Source organism: Panthera uncia (genome assembly GCF_023721935.1).
Source record: "Panthera uncia isolate 11264 chromosome B2 unlocalized genomic scaffold, Puncia_PCG_1.0 HiC_scaffold_25, whole genome shotgun sequence".
NCBI lineage: Eukaryota > Metazoa > Chordata > Mammalia > Carnivora > Felidae > Panthera > Panthera uncia.
Window position 1 is genome coordinate 2,707,942 of NW_026057581.1, and position 19,246 is coordinate 2,727,187.

The 19,246-nt window shown below is 53.3% G+C and overlaps 2 protein-coding genes and 1 non-coding gene across 3 annotated transcripts in view; all 3 read right to left on the minus strand.

Annotated features, from left to right (window-relative positions):
• The window catches only part of LOC125939373 (uncharacterized), a 561,003-nt gene that overhangs the window by 471,077 nt on the left and 70,680 nt on the right, over positions 1-19,246 (minus strand). The window lies entirely within an intron of this gene.
• TRNAI-AAU (transfer RNA isoleucine (anticodon AAU)) lies at positions 95-168 on the minus strand. The gene has a single exon. It is a non-coding gene; the product is annotated as a tRNA-Ile (tRNA).
• PRSS16 (serine protease 16) lies at positions 4,066-11,809 on the minus strand. Its single transcript, XM_049611331.1, has 12 exons — positions 11,737-11,809; positions 11,501-11,661; positions 10,664-10,763; positions 9,913-10,042; positions 8,543-8,666; positions 8,214-8,291; positions 8,069-8,116; positions 7,229-7,519; positions 6,501-6,642; positions 4,774-4,953; positions 4,549-4,694; positions 4,066-4,442 (listed from the first exon to the last, which is right to left on the minus strand). Exons 1-12 carry the CDS (start codon positions 11,807-11,809, stop codon positions 4,374-4,376), a joined length of 1,542 nt encoding a protein of 513 aa, XP_049467288.1. The 3' UTR covers positions 4,066-4,373.

Here is a 19,246-nt window from a genome sequence, read left to right on the forward strand (position 1 = left end):
CTCTCACGCAAGTGTGTGTTTGACTTCAGCAGTCCGGTCCACCCGGGTCGGGTAGGGGAACTGCGCGCGCAGCGACGGTAAAACAACACCTGCATGGCCCGTACGGGGATCGAACCCGCGACCTTGGCGTTATTAGCACCACGCTCTAACCAGCTGAGCTAACCGGCCACCCGGCGGAGAGGGGGGCCTCTATTGTGAAGATGTAGACAAAAATCATGGACACCGGTTCTTCAAGTTGGAGAAGGAGAGGGAGGAGAAGGCGAGGGAGGAAGGGGGAGGGGAGGGAGGCGAGGACAAAACAAAAAACCGAAATGCCAAAGACGGACAGTTTTTTAAAAAAAGTCCCGCCTTCTTCCCATTTCGCTCTCCCCCACCGCGGTGATGGGAAAAGCAGCGAAGGTTAACTCGTGGCTTGAATGGACGAACCCTCCTGTCGCGAGTCTCTCAGATCCCGGTTCTGACCCGAGAGGATTCGGACCAAAGCCGCCCGGCGGGGCTTCCTTTCTCCCACCCACGTGTCACAGCCTTGTCTTCCTGAAATTGATTTCCAGTTCTTCAATCTGGACGCAGATCCTTCGTCGGACGTACGTAGTGTGCGTGTTTCTCTTCAGTCTTTTCCTTCCGTTTCCATTTCTTAATGATGTTTTATAATGAGTTTTTTTATGAGAAGTTTTAAATTTTGATAATGCCAATGTATCCTTTTGATAATGTCAGTTTGCTCCTTTTAATGTATTTTATGTTATGCTTTCCTCCCTAAGAAATATTTGCCTACTACAAGGTCATAAGTGATTTTTCTATTTTATAGCTTTAGCCTTACCTCCACTTGTATTAATTTTTGAGTATGGTATGAGATAGGGGTGAGGTTAATCTTTTCCCCCACACTCTGCAGCTCAGAGAATGCTTGGGAAGAGAAAGTAGTCCAGCACCAAACCCAGACCCATTCAGATACCAAGTTGCAAAGAAGGTTGCAAAAGAGATTGAGAGAAGGTCTGTAGTTTATCCAGTTGTTCCAGGATTATTTGTTTTAAAGACTTCCTCAACTGATTGGCCTAGGCATCATTGTAGAAAATTAATTGATCGTGTGTGTGTGTGTGTGTGTGTGTGTGTGTGTGTGTGTCTGCTTCTGGACTCCCGTCCTGCCCCGTTGATCTGTTTATCTACATGCAATGCCCAAACCACATCGTCTTCATTATTGCAGCTTAGTAGGAAATCTTTTGATCAGGTGGTAGTAGTCCTTCACCTTTGGTCTTCTCTAGACTCAGCGTGAGAGGTTTGTGTGAAGTTGAGAGTCTCTTCTTGTGAGGGCGCCATAGAACAGGCATTTTCACGTGCCCCTGGAGTTCGCGCCCTGGGATAAGGTCATGCTGCACCCGCGCCAGCCCACAAACCTCCAGAGAAGGTGAGAAGCCCCACTGGGTCCCGCTTCCAGGGGGAGTGTGTGTGGCACAAACCAGGGACCCTCAGAATGCAGTGTTTCTACATTCCTCGGAACTGTTTATCCTCATTCGAATTCAAGCGTTTTCTAGGATATAGCGCATAACCGGTAAATGAAAGTCACAGGTGGGTGGACCACAAATTTACCAGCCCTCCTGGTCCTGAGAAGTGCTTTGCGATCTTTGATCTGGTAGACCGCTGAGCTTCTGGAGAACCAAGTTCAGGTGAAAACGGCACAGGTTGTGAAACGCAGAACTCACAGGGGTGTGTTTACCAGGAGAGCACCGTCCCCTGGCTCAGGGACAGCACATTCTAGTATAGAGGGGGCCGAATTAGAAAGAAAATAAAACAAGGTAATTTCAGGTGGTGCTTGTGGCTGGGAAGCACGTAAAACAGGTAATGTGACAGGGAGTGACTGGGACACAGAGGCAGTCAGGAAAGGCCTCCTGGAGGTGACATTGGAGTGGAGCCTGAATGTTAAGAAGGAGTCAGTCATTTAAAGGTCATTGAAGGGAACCACCTCCTGGCAGAGGGAACAGCAAATGCGAGGACTTGAAGTAGGAATCAGCTTTGGACCTGAAGTAAACGAGGAGGCCAAGTGTTTGGCCTGCAGTGTGGGGAGTAGTGGGAGTTGAGTGCAGAGAAGAGTCAAAAGCCAAAGGCCGAAGGGCCTCATAGCCCCGGGGGAAGAATTCCAACCTTATTCTAGTTCTAATGGGAAGCGGAGGCTTTTAAGCAGAGGTGACCTCATCTACCTTTTGCAAGAATCATCGCAAGAATCATCGTGGTTTGCAGGTAAGAGAAGGGATAGTAGGGGCCAAGTATGGGCCAAGGACACCAGGAAGGGAGAGTACCTCAGAATTCTCCATCCTTCCCTAATACGGACCCACACAGACAGGACTGCTGTTCGCCCGGCAGTCTCAGAGTCTCAGCCCAGTGAACTGAGGTGGCCCAGCCTGGTGCGCGGGCCGCAGACCCGTGCCCAGAGGGAACGAGGCTCTCAGCACACGGGCAGCTCAGCCTGGTGCCGCACTCACCGCTGGGGGAGCTCTGAGAATGCTCGAGGAGGGAGCCGGGCACCAAAGCCAGGTCCATTCAGACGGCAGGTTGAGAAGACGTTTGCAGAAGAGAGTGCGAGCAGCTGCATCCGGCAAAGCCTGGGAAGCGCTGACGTTAGACCTGGTTCTTTCATCCCTCCACGGGCACCGAGCACCCTCCATGTGTCAGGCCTCGGAGCTCGGGTAAACATACACGCTAGGCCTCAGCTTGGGGCTGTCCCCACAGGGAGGACCCGGAGAACCGAGCTGGGATTAGGGGGGTCAGCGGGGACAGTCAGGACTCAGGGTTCAGAGTCCAGACAGGCGAGCAGGGACTTCCTCACAGGACTGCGGGCTTGTGGCTTCTCTTACCAACCCCAAACCTTGTCCTGACTTGTCTCCCCCTGCCCTCCCCAGCCCCCCAGAGGCACTTGCCTCCCTGACTCGCTACTTCCTGTTCCCAAGGCCGTGCTCAGAGTGAACCAAGGCTCAGCAGACACCCCTGAGGGTGGCCGCACCCCCCTCCCCCAGAGCCTGGGGCTCCCCTATCGTGAAGGCTGGACCAGGGCCCTAGACCCCCAGGGCGGGAAGCTGGAGGTGTGGCACTGTGGGAAACGGCGGTGAGGGAAGGGCTGGGAAGGAGATTAAGAGCCGGAGACAGAAGCACAAAGATTAAATGGCAGGGGAGAAACCAAAAAGGTCTCAGAGACAGAGAAGGCAGCGAGGAGAGACAGGGAGAGTCTGAAGAGAGGGAAACTGAGGCAGAGACGGAGGAGGAAAGGCAGAAACCGGCCGCTGGGGAGCTAGCCGGGGCAGACAAGCTAGAGAGGAGGCGAAGAGGGACACTGACTGAGAGACAGGACACCACGGACATAGACTGCAGCACAGAAATAAACAGGGGGACAGAATGACCCACAGACAGATGGAAATGAGGATATTCAGAGAAACAGGAGACCGGCTGGGAGACGGACAGAGACAGAGACCAGGAGAAAGCAAGAGCCCGAGGAAGAGGGGCCCCGGGAGGGGGACAGTGAGAAGCAGGGACAGGGCCTGAGCGGGGAGGGAGGGGCTCAGCAGGGCACCCAGCCCAGGAGCCGAGCAGAATTTGAGCTGCGGCACATCTGACATCTGACTTAAAATACCAATATTCCTTGGGGCGCCCGGCGGGCAACGTCAGTTAAGTGCCCCGACTCTTGCTTTCGGCTCAAGTCATGACCTCCTGGTGGTGAGGTTGGCCCCAGGGTCCCGCTCCGAGCTGACGAGCTGATGTGGAGCCTGCTTGGGCTTCTCTCTCCCGCTCTCTGCCCCTCCTCCTCCCCAGAGAGAAGACGGCTGAGTGAGAACCAGGAAGCGAGTTCTCCCCAGACACCTGACTCTCCGGTGCCCTGATGTCACGCTTCCCAGTGTCCAGCACCGCGTGAGATAAATATCTGTCGTTTATAAGCCACCCAACCCACAGGGTTCTGTTATCGCAGCCCGAGCAGACCAAGATGGAAGGTGACTCCCTGTCCCTTTGGGACCCGAAGAACCTACCAAGGTTGCTGTGCTTTTGAAAGCAGGACAAAAAATAAGTCAGTGGGAGATCGTTCCCGAATTATGTTACACAAAGAGGCTTTACGTTAAGATACTTTACACAATAAAAGAGATAGCCACGAAACAATTAATAAAATGCTCCCTACAAAAGAAGAGAAGATACCAAGGTGCACGACAAGAATACTCCTCCACTTATCCTGCCATCCACTCTCGGGAGCGAGAGGTCTGCAGCAACGAGTCTGTGTGCGGATCAGAAGCTGAAGCCCGATTCCTGGGAATTCCCTCTTTTCGAACAAGCTCCGTTCTCCCGTCCAGAGGACACGTCCAGGAAGGAGGTGGCCGCGCAGGGAGTGGCGAGGGTCCGGGCCCTCAGTCCCCACCCCTGGCCTGGCTCCGCTGTGCCAGCCCGAGCCAGGTCTGCAGCTGCTGGGAGATGCTCTGGGGAGGGGACAATTCTGGAAGTCAGACTCCGGCAGTGGAGGGCAGGGGCAGGCAAATTAACGCGCAAATGGATGCGACTAACCCAGCGCGGCCGCCCTCTTACCTGGCGCCCCCGGCGGAGGCTGGCGGAGTCTGACGGCCTCTCGGGGGCCATGTCCATGCAGTGGGAGGCTCCGGGGATGAGAAGGGCCGACGCCGACGGTCCCGAGGCTTGTGTTACGCTTAGCGCGTGCCAGGGGTCTGTGTCCCCTGGAAAGAAAGGAAGGATGGCGTGCCGAGCGCCGGGGTTAGGTGCCCACCTGGGGCTCAGGTGCTGAGGGGCGCTCACCATTAACGAACAGCACCTGGGTGGCCCCCGGGGTCTGGCCGCCGTAGTAGGAGTTGGTCTGGGTCACGGCCTGGGCTACGGAGGAGGTGGAGAGCCCGAACACCTGCTGGCAGAGCTCTAGCTGGGAGGGCAGTGCCGGGACCCGGGAGAAGGGGCAGCTGGGGTCCTCACAGGTGACATCTGTGGGGGGAGACATCTGTAAGTGTGGGGCATACAGCCTTTAATCCTCACCATAGAGTCTCCCCTGGTGATGACCCAAGCAGCCCCATACCCTCCCTCCGGTGAGCTCACAATGCTGTCAGAGAGACCCCACCCACCCACAGTGACAGCCCAGACTGGTCATGGCTGGGAGGGAAAAAGACCTGGGGTGGGAGGAATCCCAGTTGGCATGAGAGGCTCCAAGACAGGAACCTGCCAGGGATAAAACCTTACGGAGTGAGGAAGACAGAAAGGAAAAAGCAGCCTAAACAGGGGAAAGAGCAGGCGCACAGGTCCAGAGAGACAAGGGAGCGTAGGAACTTAAAGCACAAATTGGACCACGTCTCCCTTGCTTAAGACCCGTACCTCCCCAGTGCCCCCAGGCTAAATCTAACTCCCTTAGCCTCACATTCAGTCATTCCTTGCTTCACCAGGCATGGAGCACCTACTGTAAGCTCACATACATGGTGACATGGTGACCGGCATTGGGAACGCAAGACGGTCCCAGGCTCTGTTGTCACAGAATAATTAGTACTTAGGGAGTACTCACTGTATACCAGTGTTATTCTTAGCCTGCTACAGATATTATCTCTTTTAATCCTGGAAACAACCTTATGAGAGGCACTACTGTTATTCCCATTTTACAGCCGTAGAAACTAAGGCACAGAGAGAGAGCTTAGGTTATTTGCCCAAGATCACATAGCTATGAAATAGAGCTAGAATCTGAACGCTTTGCTTTAAACCATATCCTCATCGCCTGCGGGAGATGGGAAAGGATTTGAACTTAACTCTGGAGTAGGGGACCCAGATTAGCAAACAAAATTACAGGATGTCCAGTTAAATTTGAATTTCAGTTAACAAATACTTTTTTTGGTACGTCTCATGCAATATTTGGGACACACACTAAAAAAAAAAGTTTTCTCAAATTCACATGTAACTGGGCATCCTGTATTGTATGTGGCAACCCTGCCCAAGGGTCACTGAGAAGCCATGGGAGGAAGGACAAGGTCATATTTAGAAAAAGCTCTCTCGGTGAGGAAATTGGATTGTAGGGGTGAAATGAAGGCCTGGAGACCAGAGAGGAGGTGGGGTCAGGGATCCAGGCAGGAGGGGGTGGGGGCCTCTACCAGGGTGGCAGAGCTGGGAATAGAAAGGGGGTTGGGGGTGAACCGGAGGGCTGTCCAGGATGAAGAGTGGGCAGGACTCAGTGGCTGACAGGCTATGGGACAAAGGGAAGGAGGCATGTAAAATGTGCTAGGGTTTCTAGGCCGGTGACTAGGGAGAGAGTGGGGCCACTCCTGGGACAGGGACACATATCACTCATGTGAGGACTGTGTGCGTGAGGGATTCTGGCACACTCTAGTACAGCTATGTACCTTCCAGCCCCACACCTATGGGTAAAACCAGGCCCAGCAGTGTGGCCAGGGTCCTATGGAAATGGAAACAAGTCCAGACCACGTGTGAGACAGCCTGTCTGGGCACAGTGCAGAATGTACGTTTCAGGGGTGAGGGGTGGGCGGGTCACTCACAGAAGCCGAACTCAGTACAAGTCTGGTACAACCACTGGCGGTCGCCCACACCGGACACTTGGGACTCTGTGACCTTCAGCTGTGCCACTGTCTCTGCTCGGGAAAAGCTTAGACACCTCTGGCCCAGGCTGTGTATGACGACCTAGGGGACAATACACACACACACACACACACACACACATTACTCCTGTCCCTGAGAGTCAGGGCCCACGGCCTGAAAGCATACACAGGTCCCTACAAGTCAAAGGTCAGAGGTCAGAAGAGCTACAGAGTTCTCCTGGGAGTCGGGGGTCAGGGCGAGTGGGTGCCTGGGTCCCTGTGGGTTAGAGGTGAAGGCATTAGGTGACTGTGAGACCCTGGGCATGTGACCATCTCTTGAAACAGCTGTTTCTAGCCGTGGATCCCGAGGCTGGAATCCCGGTCTCTAGGGACGCTATGTCCCCAGGGCTTCTTTCTTCCGTCAACGCTACCGGAGCACCTGCTGTGCGCTAGACTCCGCTGCAGGCCCGGGAGTGGACCGAACAGGAAGCGCAAAATAGGGACCGGTCGTAGTCGCTAACACCTGCAGAGCGCGCGCTTCCCCTGACCCGCTTCTCCGCACCTCCCCCGGCCCTGAGGCGTCACCCCCGCTTCACAGACCGGGAGACCAAGGTCAGAAGGGGTCACGCCCACCGCAGGACACGCGGCGGAGCAGGCGCCCCGCCGGCGGACTCTCCCAGGCCGCTCACCTGAACTGCCCGCCGGAGCCCGCGGTAGGGTGCGGAGTGGCTGCGGTTGCCCCCGCCTTGCAGGAGGAGCCCGCACAGCCGCCGCACGCTCAGCGGCGCTCCCGCCTGCGCGTCGTACTGCGCGGCGCCCCCCACCAGGGCCTGCAGCGCCCCCAGCAGCTCCGCCCGGTCCTCCGCGCGACCCAGTGGCGCGCAGGCGCCCAGCTCCGCCCGCAGCGCCGCGCGAGCCGCCCCGCCCGCGAGCAGCCGCCGCTCCACGTCCGCGAAGGCTGCGGCCGCCGCCGCCCGGCACTGCGGGGAGCGAGGGGCCGCATTGGCGAGGACTCGGGGTCCTGGGCCTCGCCTTTACCGGCCCAGGACCCCGAGTCCTTCCCCCCAGCGCCCCGCTTCCTCAGAGGTCCCGCCCGAGGCCCCGCCCCCTGACCGTGCTCCTCCCGACCACCTCCCCGGGCCCCGCCCCTGGAGGAGCCTCGCCCTTCTGATAGGGTTGTCCCCTTAGGCCCCGTCCCGCGCCCAGCCTCGCTCTCCTGATAGGATCGTCACCCCGGGCCCCGCCCCACGCTGAGCCTCGCCCCATTTACGGGGTGGCCCCGCCCCGCGCTGAGTCTCGCCCTTCTGATAGGGTCGTCCCCCCTTGGTTCCGCCCCCCACGGAGCCTCGCCCTCCTGATAGGGTCGTCCCCGCCGGGCCCCGCCCCATCCCACGTCCCCAAATCCGCCCACTTTCCCGGTCTCGCTCCTCTCTCAGACCCGGCCACCTTGCCAGCTTCCCCGGTTTTCTCTGCCCCCCGTTCCAAGTTCTCCCGTCCCCATACCCCCGCCGACTGGCCCCATGTGCTACCTCCGGGGAGCCGCCGACGGCCGCGCTTGTCAGGCTTCGGGACACCACCTGTGGAGGGAGCGCGGGAGGAGGTTTCAGGGGACTCCCTGCACCAATGACCTCGCCCCCCGCCCCGCACCCGCCGCCCGCCGCCCGCCGCCCTCACCTCGTTGTACTCGGAAAAATCCAGCACGGCCCGCACCGGAGCAGAGGAGGCGACGGAGGCGAAGATGAGGTGGGGGAACTGAGGGAGGACAGCCGTCGTCAGCCTGGGGGGCCCAGGTCCTAGGACCCCGCCCCAGCCGCTCCTGTGTCACCGCCCGCACTGCGGTCGCGGGCAAATCCCTCCCCTCTACACGTGGACCCTGGAGACGACAGCTTGCGGAAAGCCCTTTGGCGGGGGGCAGGAGTGTGTGGGGGGCGCCTGGGGGGCGGGGGTGCCCTTGCCGCCTGAGACCGGGGCCCACCCCAGCCCGCCCGGAGAGTCCCGGGGACCTTGAGCCGGGCCCAGGCGGCCAGGGACCCGGCGTAGGAGCCTCCAAAGCAGATCCAGGGGCTGGAGGAGGAGACGTTGAAGAGGCGGCCGAGTGCGAGGCGGGCGGAGGCCACGTCAGCCAGCCTAGGGGCAGCGGGGAGGTCGGTGGGCCCTCCTCGCCGGGAATCCCCGAGGATGCACCCCCCCGCCTCTGCACGGGCAGGGGTCCAGAGACCCGAATGGGGCGGGGGGGGGGGGTCTGGCCAGAAGCCCGGGCTCTTGTCACGGGTGTGTGTGAGCCTGATCTCAGCAAGTGCCCACCTGGGCCAGAGGACCAATCCCCATCCCCCCACCGCCGCCAAGCCTCCACCCTCCTCACCGCGGGCTATAGGGGGAAGGGAGGGTCTCCCAGGCAGCGCGGGCAGGGATACCGGGAGGGCTGGGGCGCTGGAGGAAGAGGAGACACCGTCAGAAAGGGACATGTTGCCATGTGGCTACATCCTCTTTTCTAGGTGTTTCCGTGTCTTCCCGGACTTTCCGAAGCAGGCTGCAGTTAGTGCCTTCCTAGGGCACTTAGAACCCCGTACAGCTTGTGAAAACGTGGGGAGACAGAGAAGCGTGGAGGCACAGAGACAGAGGTGGAGATAGAGATGACGGAGGCGAGAGTGAGATGGAAAAACGCCGAGACTGACACAGTCGGAGACCAGGAGAGGTAAGTCCTGGGGCCGACGGCAAAGCAGGTGGGACGCACTGGGGTCTGGGAAGAGCGTCTAGGGAAGGAGGTGAGGGAGACAGCCATACAAATACGGGGGGGGGGGGCGCCCCCCGCAGAGAAAAAGGCTCAAGGCAGCAATGTGCCTGTAAGCCTTCACAGCAGCAAGGACGCGGGCGTCGCTGGAGCCCAGTGAGTGTGCCGAAGTGGGGGCCAGAGAAGTAACGGGGACCCAGAGCCAGTAGGACCTCGTGGCCCCCGTGAAGGTTTTGACTTGACTGTGAGGCAGGTGGGAGACCCTGGGAGATGTGAGCTGGGAGAGGGTGGTCTGGTCTGTGCTCTATCAGTCACTGTAGCTTCGTGCGTACAGTACACTGACGGGCTCAAGGGCAGAAACCGAAGACCAGTGGGGAGGCTGTGTCATCCAGATGCTGCTGGTCTGGACCGGGAGGCTGCAGTGACACAGGAAGAGATGAAAATGTGGCCGGAGAGAAAGAGAGGGAGGGACAGGGACCCAGGGACAGAGAGAGAATAAGACACTGAAAGAGAGAAGGAAATGTGGACCAGAGACCCGGAGGTCGACCTTGGGCAGTGGCGGAAAGCCACACAGATGCAGAGGTGCCCGGATACAGACGGTCTCAGCGCCATGACCCCGAACACTCCCCCACCCTCACTCACGCGTGGCGGCTGGACAGGAAGCGGAGCTGGGCCACGTCCAGGCCCCCGGCAGGTATACTCAGGCCATAAAATCTGTGCTCCAGGCCTATCACGAGGGCCCCCCAGGCTGGGGCCAGGGCTGCGGGGTGCCCTGTGAAGAGTGTCCGGTTGGGGTGATGAGGGAGCACGGGGCAACCTGAGGGCAGAGTGCGGCCTCAGGGCACCCCCACCCTCAAGGTGGGATCTGTGTGATAGTCCCTGGACGCTCCAGGCTACCCCAAAACAGGAAAGGACAAAAAACCAAATGGTTGAACTGATAAGCGTCTCCACCAGTTTAGGAGAAAAAGGCAACCCCATCAATAGCCTGAAGCCCGGGAAGTCCCTACTGTCTTATGTTAATGCTTTGCTAGAGGGAGAAACAACCTTAGCTTGACCATAGCTGGGCCTCCAGTAAGTCTTGAGCTTGTGAAAGTCTCTTTGGAAACTTCCCTTTTGACTTTACCTCCCCCAAGTCCATGGCGTACAACCAGCCCTTCTACACGACCCCAGTACAGCTCTCCCCGCCCACGGTCCTGTCCCCGTGCTTCAATAAAGTCACCTTTTTGCACCAAAGACATCTTCAACAATTCTGTCCTGGCCGTGGGTTCCGGACCCCGCGAACCTCACCATCACCCCAAAACTTCCTCAGGGGGTTACAGCCCTCCCGCCTCACCGCACCACAACACGGGGCGCCCTTCCCGGCCCCCGCCAGCTTCCCAGCCCTGCTTCTTACCTCTCGTCACTGAGCCAGGCCTGAGGCTGCCCTCGCCCCCCAGATGCAGGAACACGGGTCCATGCCGGCTGGCCCAGTGTTGGTCATTCACCCAGTACCGCTGAGAGGTGGGGTGGAGAAGAAGATGAGGATTGAGAGTTCTGACCTGTTTTTTATTCCCAGTTTGCTGCGGTCTCTCTCCCTTATGGGTCTTCCTTATATACTTAGTAGTGTGTGAACTCGGCTTGTGTAGTTATGTTCCTTTCTCTCCTGTTAGTCTCTTCAGCTAGAATGCAAGGTCTGTAGGAGCAGATAGTTCATCGACGTTTTTACCCTTGTGTCCCCAGGGTCCAGGACACTGGCCAGCGGCGGGGGCCCTGGCTGTGTATGGAAACGCTAAGCCGAGGATAAGTGACGCGTGCAGACCAATTTGGGAGCAGGGCCTAGGGGAGCCGACCTGCACACACTGTGCACACAGGAGGTGTGAAAAATGGGGCAAGTGTTCATCCATCAGATCCCTTCCAGTTCCTCTCGTGAGGTAGGTCTGCCTCCAAAGCTGGTCCACATTTCTGCTATGTATTGAGCCCTACATGTTGGTGGTGGATTTGCTGTTCAATCTGAAGGACAGGGAGAAGGGGGTCAAAGATGGCGCCTGAGGGACAAGGGAAGTGGAGGCTGAAGAAAGAAAGGGGGGCCCGGGGATCAAGGGCACACTAAGGACCAGAGAGGCTGACCGGAGGCCACAGGGGCACGGGCAGCGGGCACAGGATGAGCCCGTGGGGCCCAGAGACTCAGAGACTGAGGGTAGAGTTGGGGGAGAAAGCGTCAGCCTCGCCTCCCCCCTCCCCCTGGCCTCACCTGCAGAAAAGATCGCTGGTCGGATGTGTTGAAGGGGTCCAGTGGCTGCTCCAGCCAGCCTTGTTTTGGGGGGACCAATGCATTTGGGCCGAAACCCAGGCCCAGGCCGGAGCCCTCCTGAAACCGCTCAATGTGCTCAGCCAGGCGCCTGAGGAGGGGGGCTGTGGGACACAGACGGGGAGGGAGTCAGCCAGGCCCCCGCAGGAGCCCCTGCCTGACCCGCGGCCTCTTCCTACCTGGAGCCAAGGACCCCCAGAGGGAGAGCAGGAGCAGAGGGCCCAGCCGTGGGGGGCCAGGCCTGCCAGCCATGCTGTCCGCTCCTCTGCGCTCTGTTCCCCCGCTCACTCAGGACCTTTATCGTGTTCTGGGGCTGGACTTTGAGGTTGTGGCCTTTCACTGGGAGCTCGGGTTTCTTTCCAGATGCCTCTCCGGGGACAGGCGTCTGTGAGAACCAGTACAGCGGGGCAGGGACGCCAGAGTCTGTACACGGGGCCTGCGGGTGTGGTGCCTGAATATCCAGTTTCCCTCTCTGTCCCGTGACTTTCCATCCAGCCATCCCTCAGGCTCCCCCTCTCTATGCCTTAGTCTGCGTTCTGGCCTCTAGTCTCTGGGTCTCCACGCAGGGACCTCGCCCTGCCCCCTCCCTCAGCCCCTTGGTCGCCCCGCTGCCCCACCTTGCCCTCTCTTTGTTCCTCGGTCCCTCACCCTCTGTCGTCTTCTCTACTTGAGTGACTCTCTGTCCAGGTCTCACCCTGTCTGCTTCCTAGTCTCCCCGTCTGTCTTATCACCTTATCACTGCCCCCCAGTCTCACCTCTCTTAAAAAAGCCTCCTTTGGAGAAGAAGGATTTCCTTTAGTTTTAAAGAGACACAAGCATGTCAACACCCTTTTTACCCTTTTAAGTAAAAAGGAGGTCTGGCCAGGTGGCTGGTTGGCTCAGGCAGGCAGAATGTGGCGCCGACAGCCCGACGTCCGTGGGTTTGATCCCCAAACAGTCCAGGAAAGGCATCCGTTCTTGGGCTGGAAACAGCCTCTCCAACATAAAATTGAGACTAAAGTTGACTTTACTTCCTAATCCTCAGCAGAGACACCTACCTTCTTTGTCCCCCTTTCCAAGGGGGGTGGTGGGGGGGAAAAACAGCAACTTGAGAAAAAGTAGCTTAAAGCCTTGAAACGGAAATTTCAGTAAAGAGAACCAGGGCACAAAGCCAGGGGTTGGCGCTGGAGAGACGTGTGACCATCCGAGCGCCCGTGTCCTTGTCCCTTTCCGTGTGGCCCTTCTGTGCTTCATGTACCTGATTGTGCCCGCCTCTCTGCGCTGCCTCTCAACACTGTTGAAGTTGATATTTCTTATTGTTAAAAAACCAAGTTAGACACAGTGCGTACTTTCCTTTTTAAAAAGCTGCCAGTTTGCTTCCACCAGAATTTCCTTCCATGGAAACAGGTTTTGTTTTGCTTTGTTTTGTTCTCTGGATCTCTAAGACCAACAACAGTTTTGAACACACAGCAGGCATTCGGTAAATATTCGTGGAGTGAATGTATGAAGCTTTTCCATCAGAGGGTGTCGGTACTTTGCCGAATCTGGTTAACACACGGTACAAAGGAACCGAGGCCTACCCGAGTCACTGCTTATGACAAAACCGTATGGTTGTGAAGGCCACACCACCGCATCCGACACCCAAGAATATCAGCAATGGAAAATGAATCAAAAATGTAATCCCAGAAAAAAATGAAATTGAGGTGTTTGAGATTCGATGAAGGGGCTTTCTCAAAGGATGGTGAAACCACCACCCACTACTTGAAACACAGAGCCAAAACTCATTTGGGGAGGGAGCTGGGTTGGTAAGGCACCGGCCCCTGAGAGAGCTGAGGGGTGGATGATGTTTTGGGGGAAGGGGCTCAGGGAAGCGAGGATGTGCTCGGGCTGAGCGGGTTGACCGATCTGTGGAAGCGTGACTGTTTGGGAGAGACTGGTTGGTGGCGCTCAGGGGCCTGTTTGTTGGAGCGAACCCGTGTCTGACTGGCTGACCTTCAGAAGGCAGGGGTTGTCAGTGATCCATTGCCTTGAAAACAGTTATCGCTGATAGGTTGAGTTGGTGGCTGCTGGTCTGGCTACAGAATAATCAGTCTCTGTTTTTTGGAAGTTTGTTTATTTATTTTGGGAGAATGAGAGTGTGTGCCTGCGTGAGTAGGGGAGGGGCAGAGAGGGAGGGAGAGAAAGAGAACCCCAACCAGGCTGGGCACTGTTAGCGCACAGCCTGACAGGGGGCTCAAACTCACAAACAGTGAAATCATGACCTGAGCCGCAATCGAGAGTCATGTGCTTAACTGTCTGAGCCCCACCCCCCCCCACCCCCCCCCACCCCCCCGCCCCACCAGGGGCCCCGGATCAGTCTTTTTCTAAGTTTGTGGTAAGTTTATGTTCTCAACATTTACTTCGACCTAATAGCAACATTTCTTCTTCCTTCCTTCCTTCCTCCCCCCCTTCCCTCCTTCCTGTCCCATCTGTTTGTTTATTTTAATATCCAAGTAATGTATAATAAAAACGATTTTTTCTCTGAGCCTCTCTATCCATCTTGGACACAGTGACGAGATGACCAGCAGAGGTGGAGTTAAGGACACCGTGAAGCATGGGGGGGGCTTAGGAATGCTGTAAGTGGCAGGGATGGTCATGATCGTGGGGTGGGTGGTGATGGAGTTAGAGTGAGAAGCTAGACTACGTGGAGCACATGACCAGGTTAAAAACAAAGGCGATTTTTATTTTGACCTTTTTGCATCAAAATAACTGGAAATAATTCATTACTGTGGTGGGTTTATTGCATTAACAACCCCAGCTCTTCTCCCCTCCCTTAATTCATGGTGTTCTTCGTGTGCCCTTGTCGTGCCTTCCCCCTTTCTTTTGGCCGAGCCCTGTGACCGATGTTGGCCAACGCAGTGTTAGCAAACTTGACAAAGAAGCTTCTTGAATACGCCCTTTACTCTTTCTGCTTGCTTGTTTTGGTTCCTGTTTTTTTTTTTTTTTCTTTTAAGTAGTCTTTATTTTTTAGAGCAGTTTTAGGTTCACAGCAAAATTGAGTGGGAAGTTCTCATATACCCCCTACCCCACCACACACACAACCTCCTGCACTATCAATGTCCCAAATCAGAATGGCACATTTACTACAACTGCTGAACCTACAGTGACACATTATTATCATCCAAAGTCCATAGTTTGCATTTGGACTCCCTCTTGGTGGGCATTCTGTAGCTTTTGGCAAATATGTGATGTATGTCTACCATTATAGTATCGTACCGAATAGTTTCACTGCCCTAAAAATCCTCTGTGCTCTGCCTGTTCCTCCCTCCATCCCTCCTAATCCTGACAACCTCTGATCTTTTTACTGTCTCTATAGTTTTGCCTTTTGCAAATATCACAGAGTTGAATCATATAGTGTGTGGCCTTTCCAGACTGGCTTCTTTCATTTAGCAATATGCATTTAAGGTCCCTATATATCTTTTCATTGCTCAATAGCTCATTTCTTTTCAGTGCTGTATAATATTCCATCGTGTGGCTATACCATGGTTTACTTATCTACTCACCTCCTGGAGAACATCTTGTTTCCAAAGGTTGGCAATTATGCATAAAGCTGCTATCCACATCTGTGTGCAGGTTTTTGTGTAGGCGTAAATTTTCAACTGATTTGGGTAAATACCAAGGAATGTGGTTGCTGGATTGCTTGGTTGCTAAGAGGATGTTTAATTTTGCCAGAAACTGCCAAACTGTCTTCCAAAGTGGTTGCATTCCCACCAGCAACGTTGTGAGAGTTCCTGTTGCCCCACACCCTCCCCAGCATTTGGTGTCGTCCGTGTTTTGGATTTTGGCCATTCCAACAGGTGCGTGGTGGTGTCTCATTGTTGTTTTTATTTGCATTTCCATGACGACATGTAATGTTGACCATCTTTCATATGCTTATTTTTTTCTCCTATGTTATCTGCTAGGAGTTTTATAGTTTTGTGTTTTACACTTAAGTCTATGATTCTTTCTTTTTCTTTTTTGCATGTGGACATGTAATTGTTCCGGCACTATTTGTTGAAAAGGCTGTCTTTTATCCATTGTATTGTTTTTGCTCCTTTGTCAAGGATCAACAGGTTAAATTTGTGTGGGGTCTGTTTCTGTATGCTTTATTCTGTTTATTCTTATCCATTTATGTGTTCTTTTGCCAGTAACACAATGTGTTGATTATTGTGATTTTATCATACTTCTTGAAGTCAGGTAGTGTCAGTCCTCCAACTTTATCCTTCTCTTTCAATATTGTGTTGACAATTCTGGGTCTTTCGCTTCTCCATATAAACTTTAGAATCGACTTGTTAATATCCCAAAACAATTTGCTGGGGGTTTGATTGGGGTTGTGTCGAATCTATAGATCAAGCTAGGAAAAACTAACATCTTGTCAGTGTTAAGTCTTTCTATCCATGAACATGGAATATCTATTTAGTTCTTTGATTTATTTCATCAAAGTTTTATAGTTTTTTTTTTTCCTTGAGAGAGAGAGAGAGAGAGAGAGAGAGAGAGAATATGAACAAGTCAGGGGGTAGAGGGAGAAGGAGAGACAGAATCTCAAGCAGGTTCCATGCCCAGCACAGAGCCTGACACAGAGCCTGATGCAGAGCTTAATCCCACAACTCTGGGATCATGACCTGAACTGAAATCAAGACTCGGACGTGTAACCAACTGAGCCACCCAGGCGCTTTTGTACTTTTCTTCACGTATAGACTTTGTACACATTTTGTTAGAATTGTACCTAAGTCTTTTATTTTGGGGGTGTAAATGTAAATCACATTGTATTTTTAATTTCAAATCCCAAATTTTCATTGCTAGTATGTAGGAAAATGATTGACTTTCGTATATTAACCTTGTATCCTACAACCTTGCTATAGTTGCTTTTTAGTTCCAGGAGGGATTTGTTTAGTATTTTTTCCTGGTTGTTTTTGCCTTGAGAACTTGCCTGGGTTTAGCGTGCTGGAGACTATGAGACGTGTGGAGATTGTCTGATTGTTTATTGTTCACCAGATATGTGAGTCAATCCAGCTGGGACCTTAAACAGTCTAGTCGGTCCTGACCTATATTAGTTAACCACAGGCTAGTGAGATAAATAGATTCTAATTATTTTAAGCTACTGAATTTGGATAGTTTGTTAAGCAGTAGATTTGTGGCAGTAGATAAGTGTTGTGTACATTAAAGTAGCATTCGTTTTACTCCAGCAGAACTAGCCTCCTTGGTATTCCTTAAATACACAAGGTAAATTCCATATCAGGCTCCCTGTGGGCACTCTATCCTCTGTCTGGAATCAATTTACCTAGACGGCCCCAAGGATCATTCATTTTCTTCCTTCATATTTTTTTGCCCAAATGTCACCAATAATCCATTTAGAATTTGAAAATAAAAATTCACCCCTAATGTCCTTCTCTCAATTTTTTTCCTTAGCATTTATTGTCACATCGTATTGCATTTTATATGTAACTTTGCTTTTAAAAAATTTCTGTGATCCTGCTGCTAGAAAGGGAAGAGATTTCTATTTTGTTCATAGGTGTTATCCCGGTAATGAATAGTGTATGACACAGTATATGCGTTCAATACATATCGATTGAATGAATGAGTGATTAAGTTCTTTGTTTAAAGACAAGAGGACATAGTCTTGAAGGGAGGGGGTGGAGAAAACATCACCATAACTCCTTCCATCGCCTTTCCCTCCTTTTAATATCTAGGGGCTAGATGAAGTGGAAATTACCTAAAGGGGATTTTAGGGTAAGATCACATATACTCTAGCTGGAAGGGTCTCTTAATTTAGCAAGATCTATTGAGGGTCTAGGTTAATCATCTTGATGTCATTCAAGGGCACTAGTTCATTGACCTCTATGCTGGCAAATAGGGATTAATGTGAATCAGTAAATCAATGTAATTTTCGCTTTGAATCTATTATGTCTGTGGCATTATTTTTGCTCTTTCCAGTTCTAATTCCCCCCCCCTAAGAAATCCATCTAAATACGTGACCTATCTAAATACGGGAATCATTTTGGGGCAGAGATTTTTATGGAGGATCAGGTTGTAGGGCTCCTCACAGGTCACGAGCCAGCCCACGGATTGGCCGCGTTTGAGAGCTCTGACCTGGAAGTCGAGCGGCAGCAGTACACGTGACAAAACATGGCCGCCCTCCAAGACCGTGTAGCGCTTTCGTGATCGCGGGCTGATGGTGGCGCGGAGAGGTGGGCATCTCACGGTTCCTCCAACTCTTTTAAATGTTAGCATAGTTCCAGAACCAGTCTTCACATATCTTTGTCCTGAAAAGGGAAAATAACAGAGAAGAGAAAGATGGAACCAAAATCTACTTGTGACCTGTTGCTATTATCGAACCCTGGAATATTCTTCAGTCTCCTCAGGGAAAGGAACTTTTTTTGTACTCCTGCCAAAACTTTGTTGTACTCCTGTGTTTGTATACACACACACACACAATGGAGTATCACTCAGTCATCAGAAAGAATGAAATCTTGCCACTTGCAATGATGGGGATGGAACTAGAGTGTATTATGCTAAGTGAAATAAGTCAGTCAGGGAAAGATGAATATCATATGATTTCACTCATACGCGGAATTTGAGAAACATAACAGATGAACACAGGGGAAGGGAGGGACAAATAAGAAAAACAGAGAGGGAAACAAACCGTAAGAGACTCTTAAAAACAGAGAACAACCTGAGGGCTGCTGGAGGGGAAGTGGGTGGGGGGGGGTGTGCTGAGTGGGCAAGGGGCATTAAGGAGGGCACTTGCCGGGATGAGCACTGGGTGTCGTATGTAAGTGAAGGATCACTAAATTCTCCTGAAAGCAATAAAAGATACAGGTTAGCATGTCTAAAACAGAACTTCTGGAAAGAGCCTAAATGTCCATCAACTGACGAATGGATAAAGAAATTGTGGTTTATATACACAATGGAGTACTACGTGGCAATGAGAAAGAACGAAATATGGCCCTTTGTAGCAACGTGGATGGAACTGGAGAGTGTGATGCTAAGTGAAGTAAGCCATACAGAGAAAGACAGATACCATATGGTTTCACTCTTACGTGGATCCTGAGAAACTTAACAGAAGACCATGGGGGAGGGGAAGGGAAAAAAAAGTTAGAGAGGGAGGGAGCCAAACCATAAGAGACTCTTAAAAACTGAGAACAAACTGAGGGTTGATGGGGGGTGGGAGGGAGGGGAGGGTGGGTGATGGGTATTGAGGAGGGCACCTTTTGGGATGAGCACTGGGTGTTGTATGGAAACCAATTTGACAATAAATTTCATAGATTGGAAAAAACAACAACAACAGAACTTCCAAGTTTTCCCTGTCCACGCTGCTCCCTCCCGACGCCCCCATTTCAGTTAAGGGCAAGCCCGTCCTTCCAGTTCTGCAAAAAACCTTCAGGGTCATCGCCGATTCTGCCTTTTCTCACTCTTCCCATCCATTTCCTCAGGGATTTCTCTCGCTCTACCTTTAAAGTACAGACCGTAACGACTTTCCAGCAACCCCACAGCCACCATGCTGTCCAAGCCACAGTTAGCTCTGATGAGCCGCCTGATGACAGGGGCTCCGTAGTCTCCCATTCTCTTCTGCATGCAGAATATTCTCCACAGATCTGGCAGAGGCGTCCTTCTAAACACTTACGTCGTGTAGCGTCATTTCAATGCTTAAAACCCGGCGCCTTCCTATTTTATCCGAGTGAAGGCCGAAGT

Excerpts from the sequence above, each read along its gene's own strand:
- PRSS16 (XM_049611331.1), bottom strand. The coding sequence starts at position 11,809 with ATGGCTGGCAGGCCTGGCCCCCCACGGCTGGGCCCTCTGCTCCTGCTC. Across the intron at positions 8,667-9,912 it reads TTCCTGTCCAGCCGCCACGC|GCTGGCTGACGTGGCCTCCG; the intron begins GTGAGTGAGGGT and ends CGCTGCCCCTAG. Across the intron at positions 4,954-6,500 it reads TTGTACTGAGTTCGGCTTCT|ATGTCACCTGTGAGGACCCC; the intron begins GTGAGTGACCCG and ends CTCCCCCCACAG.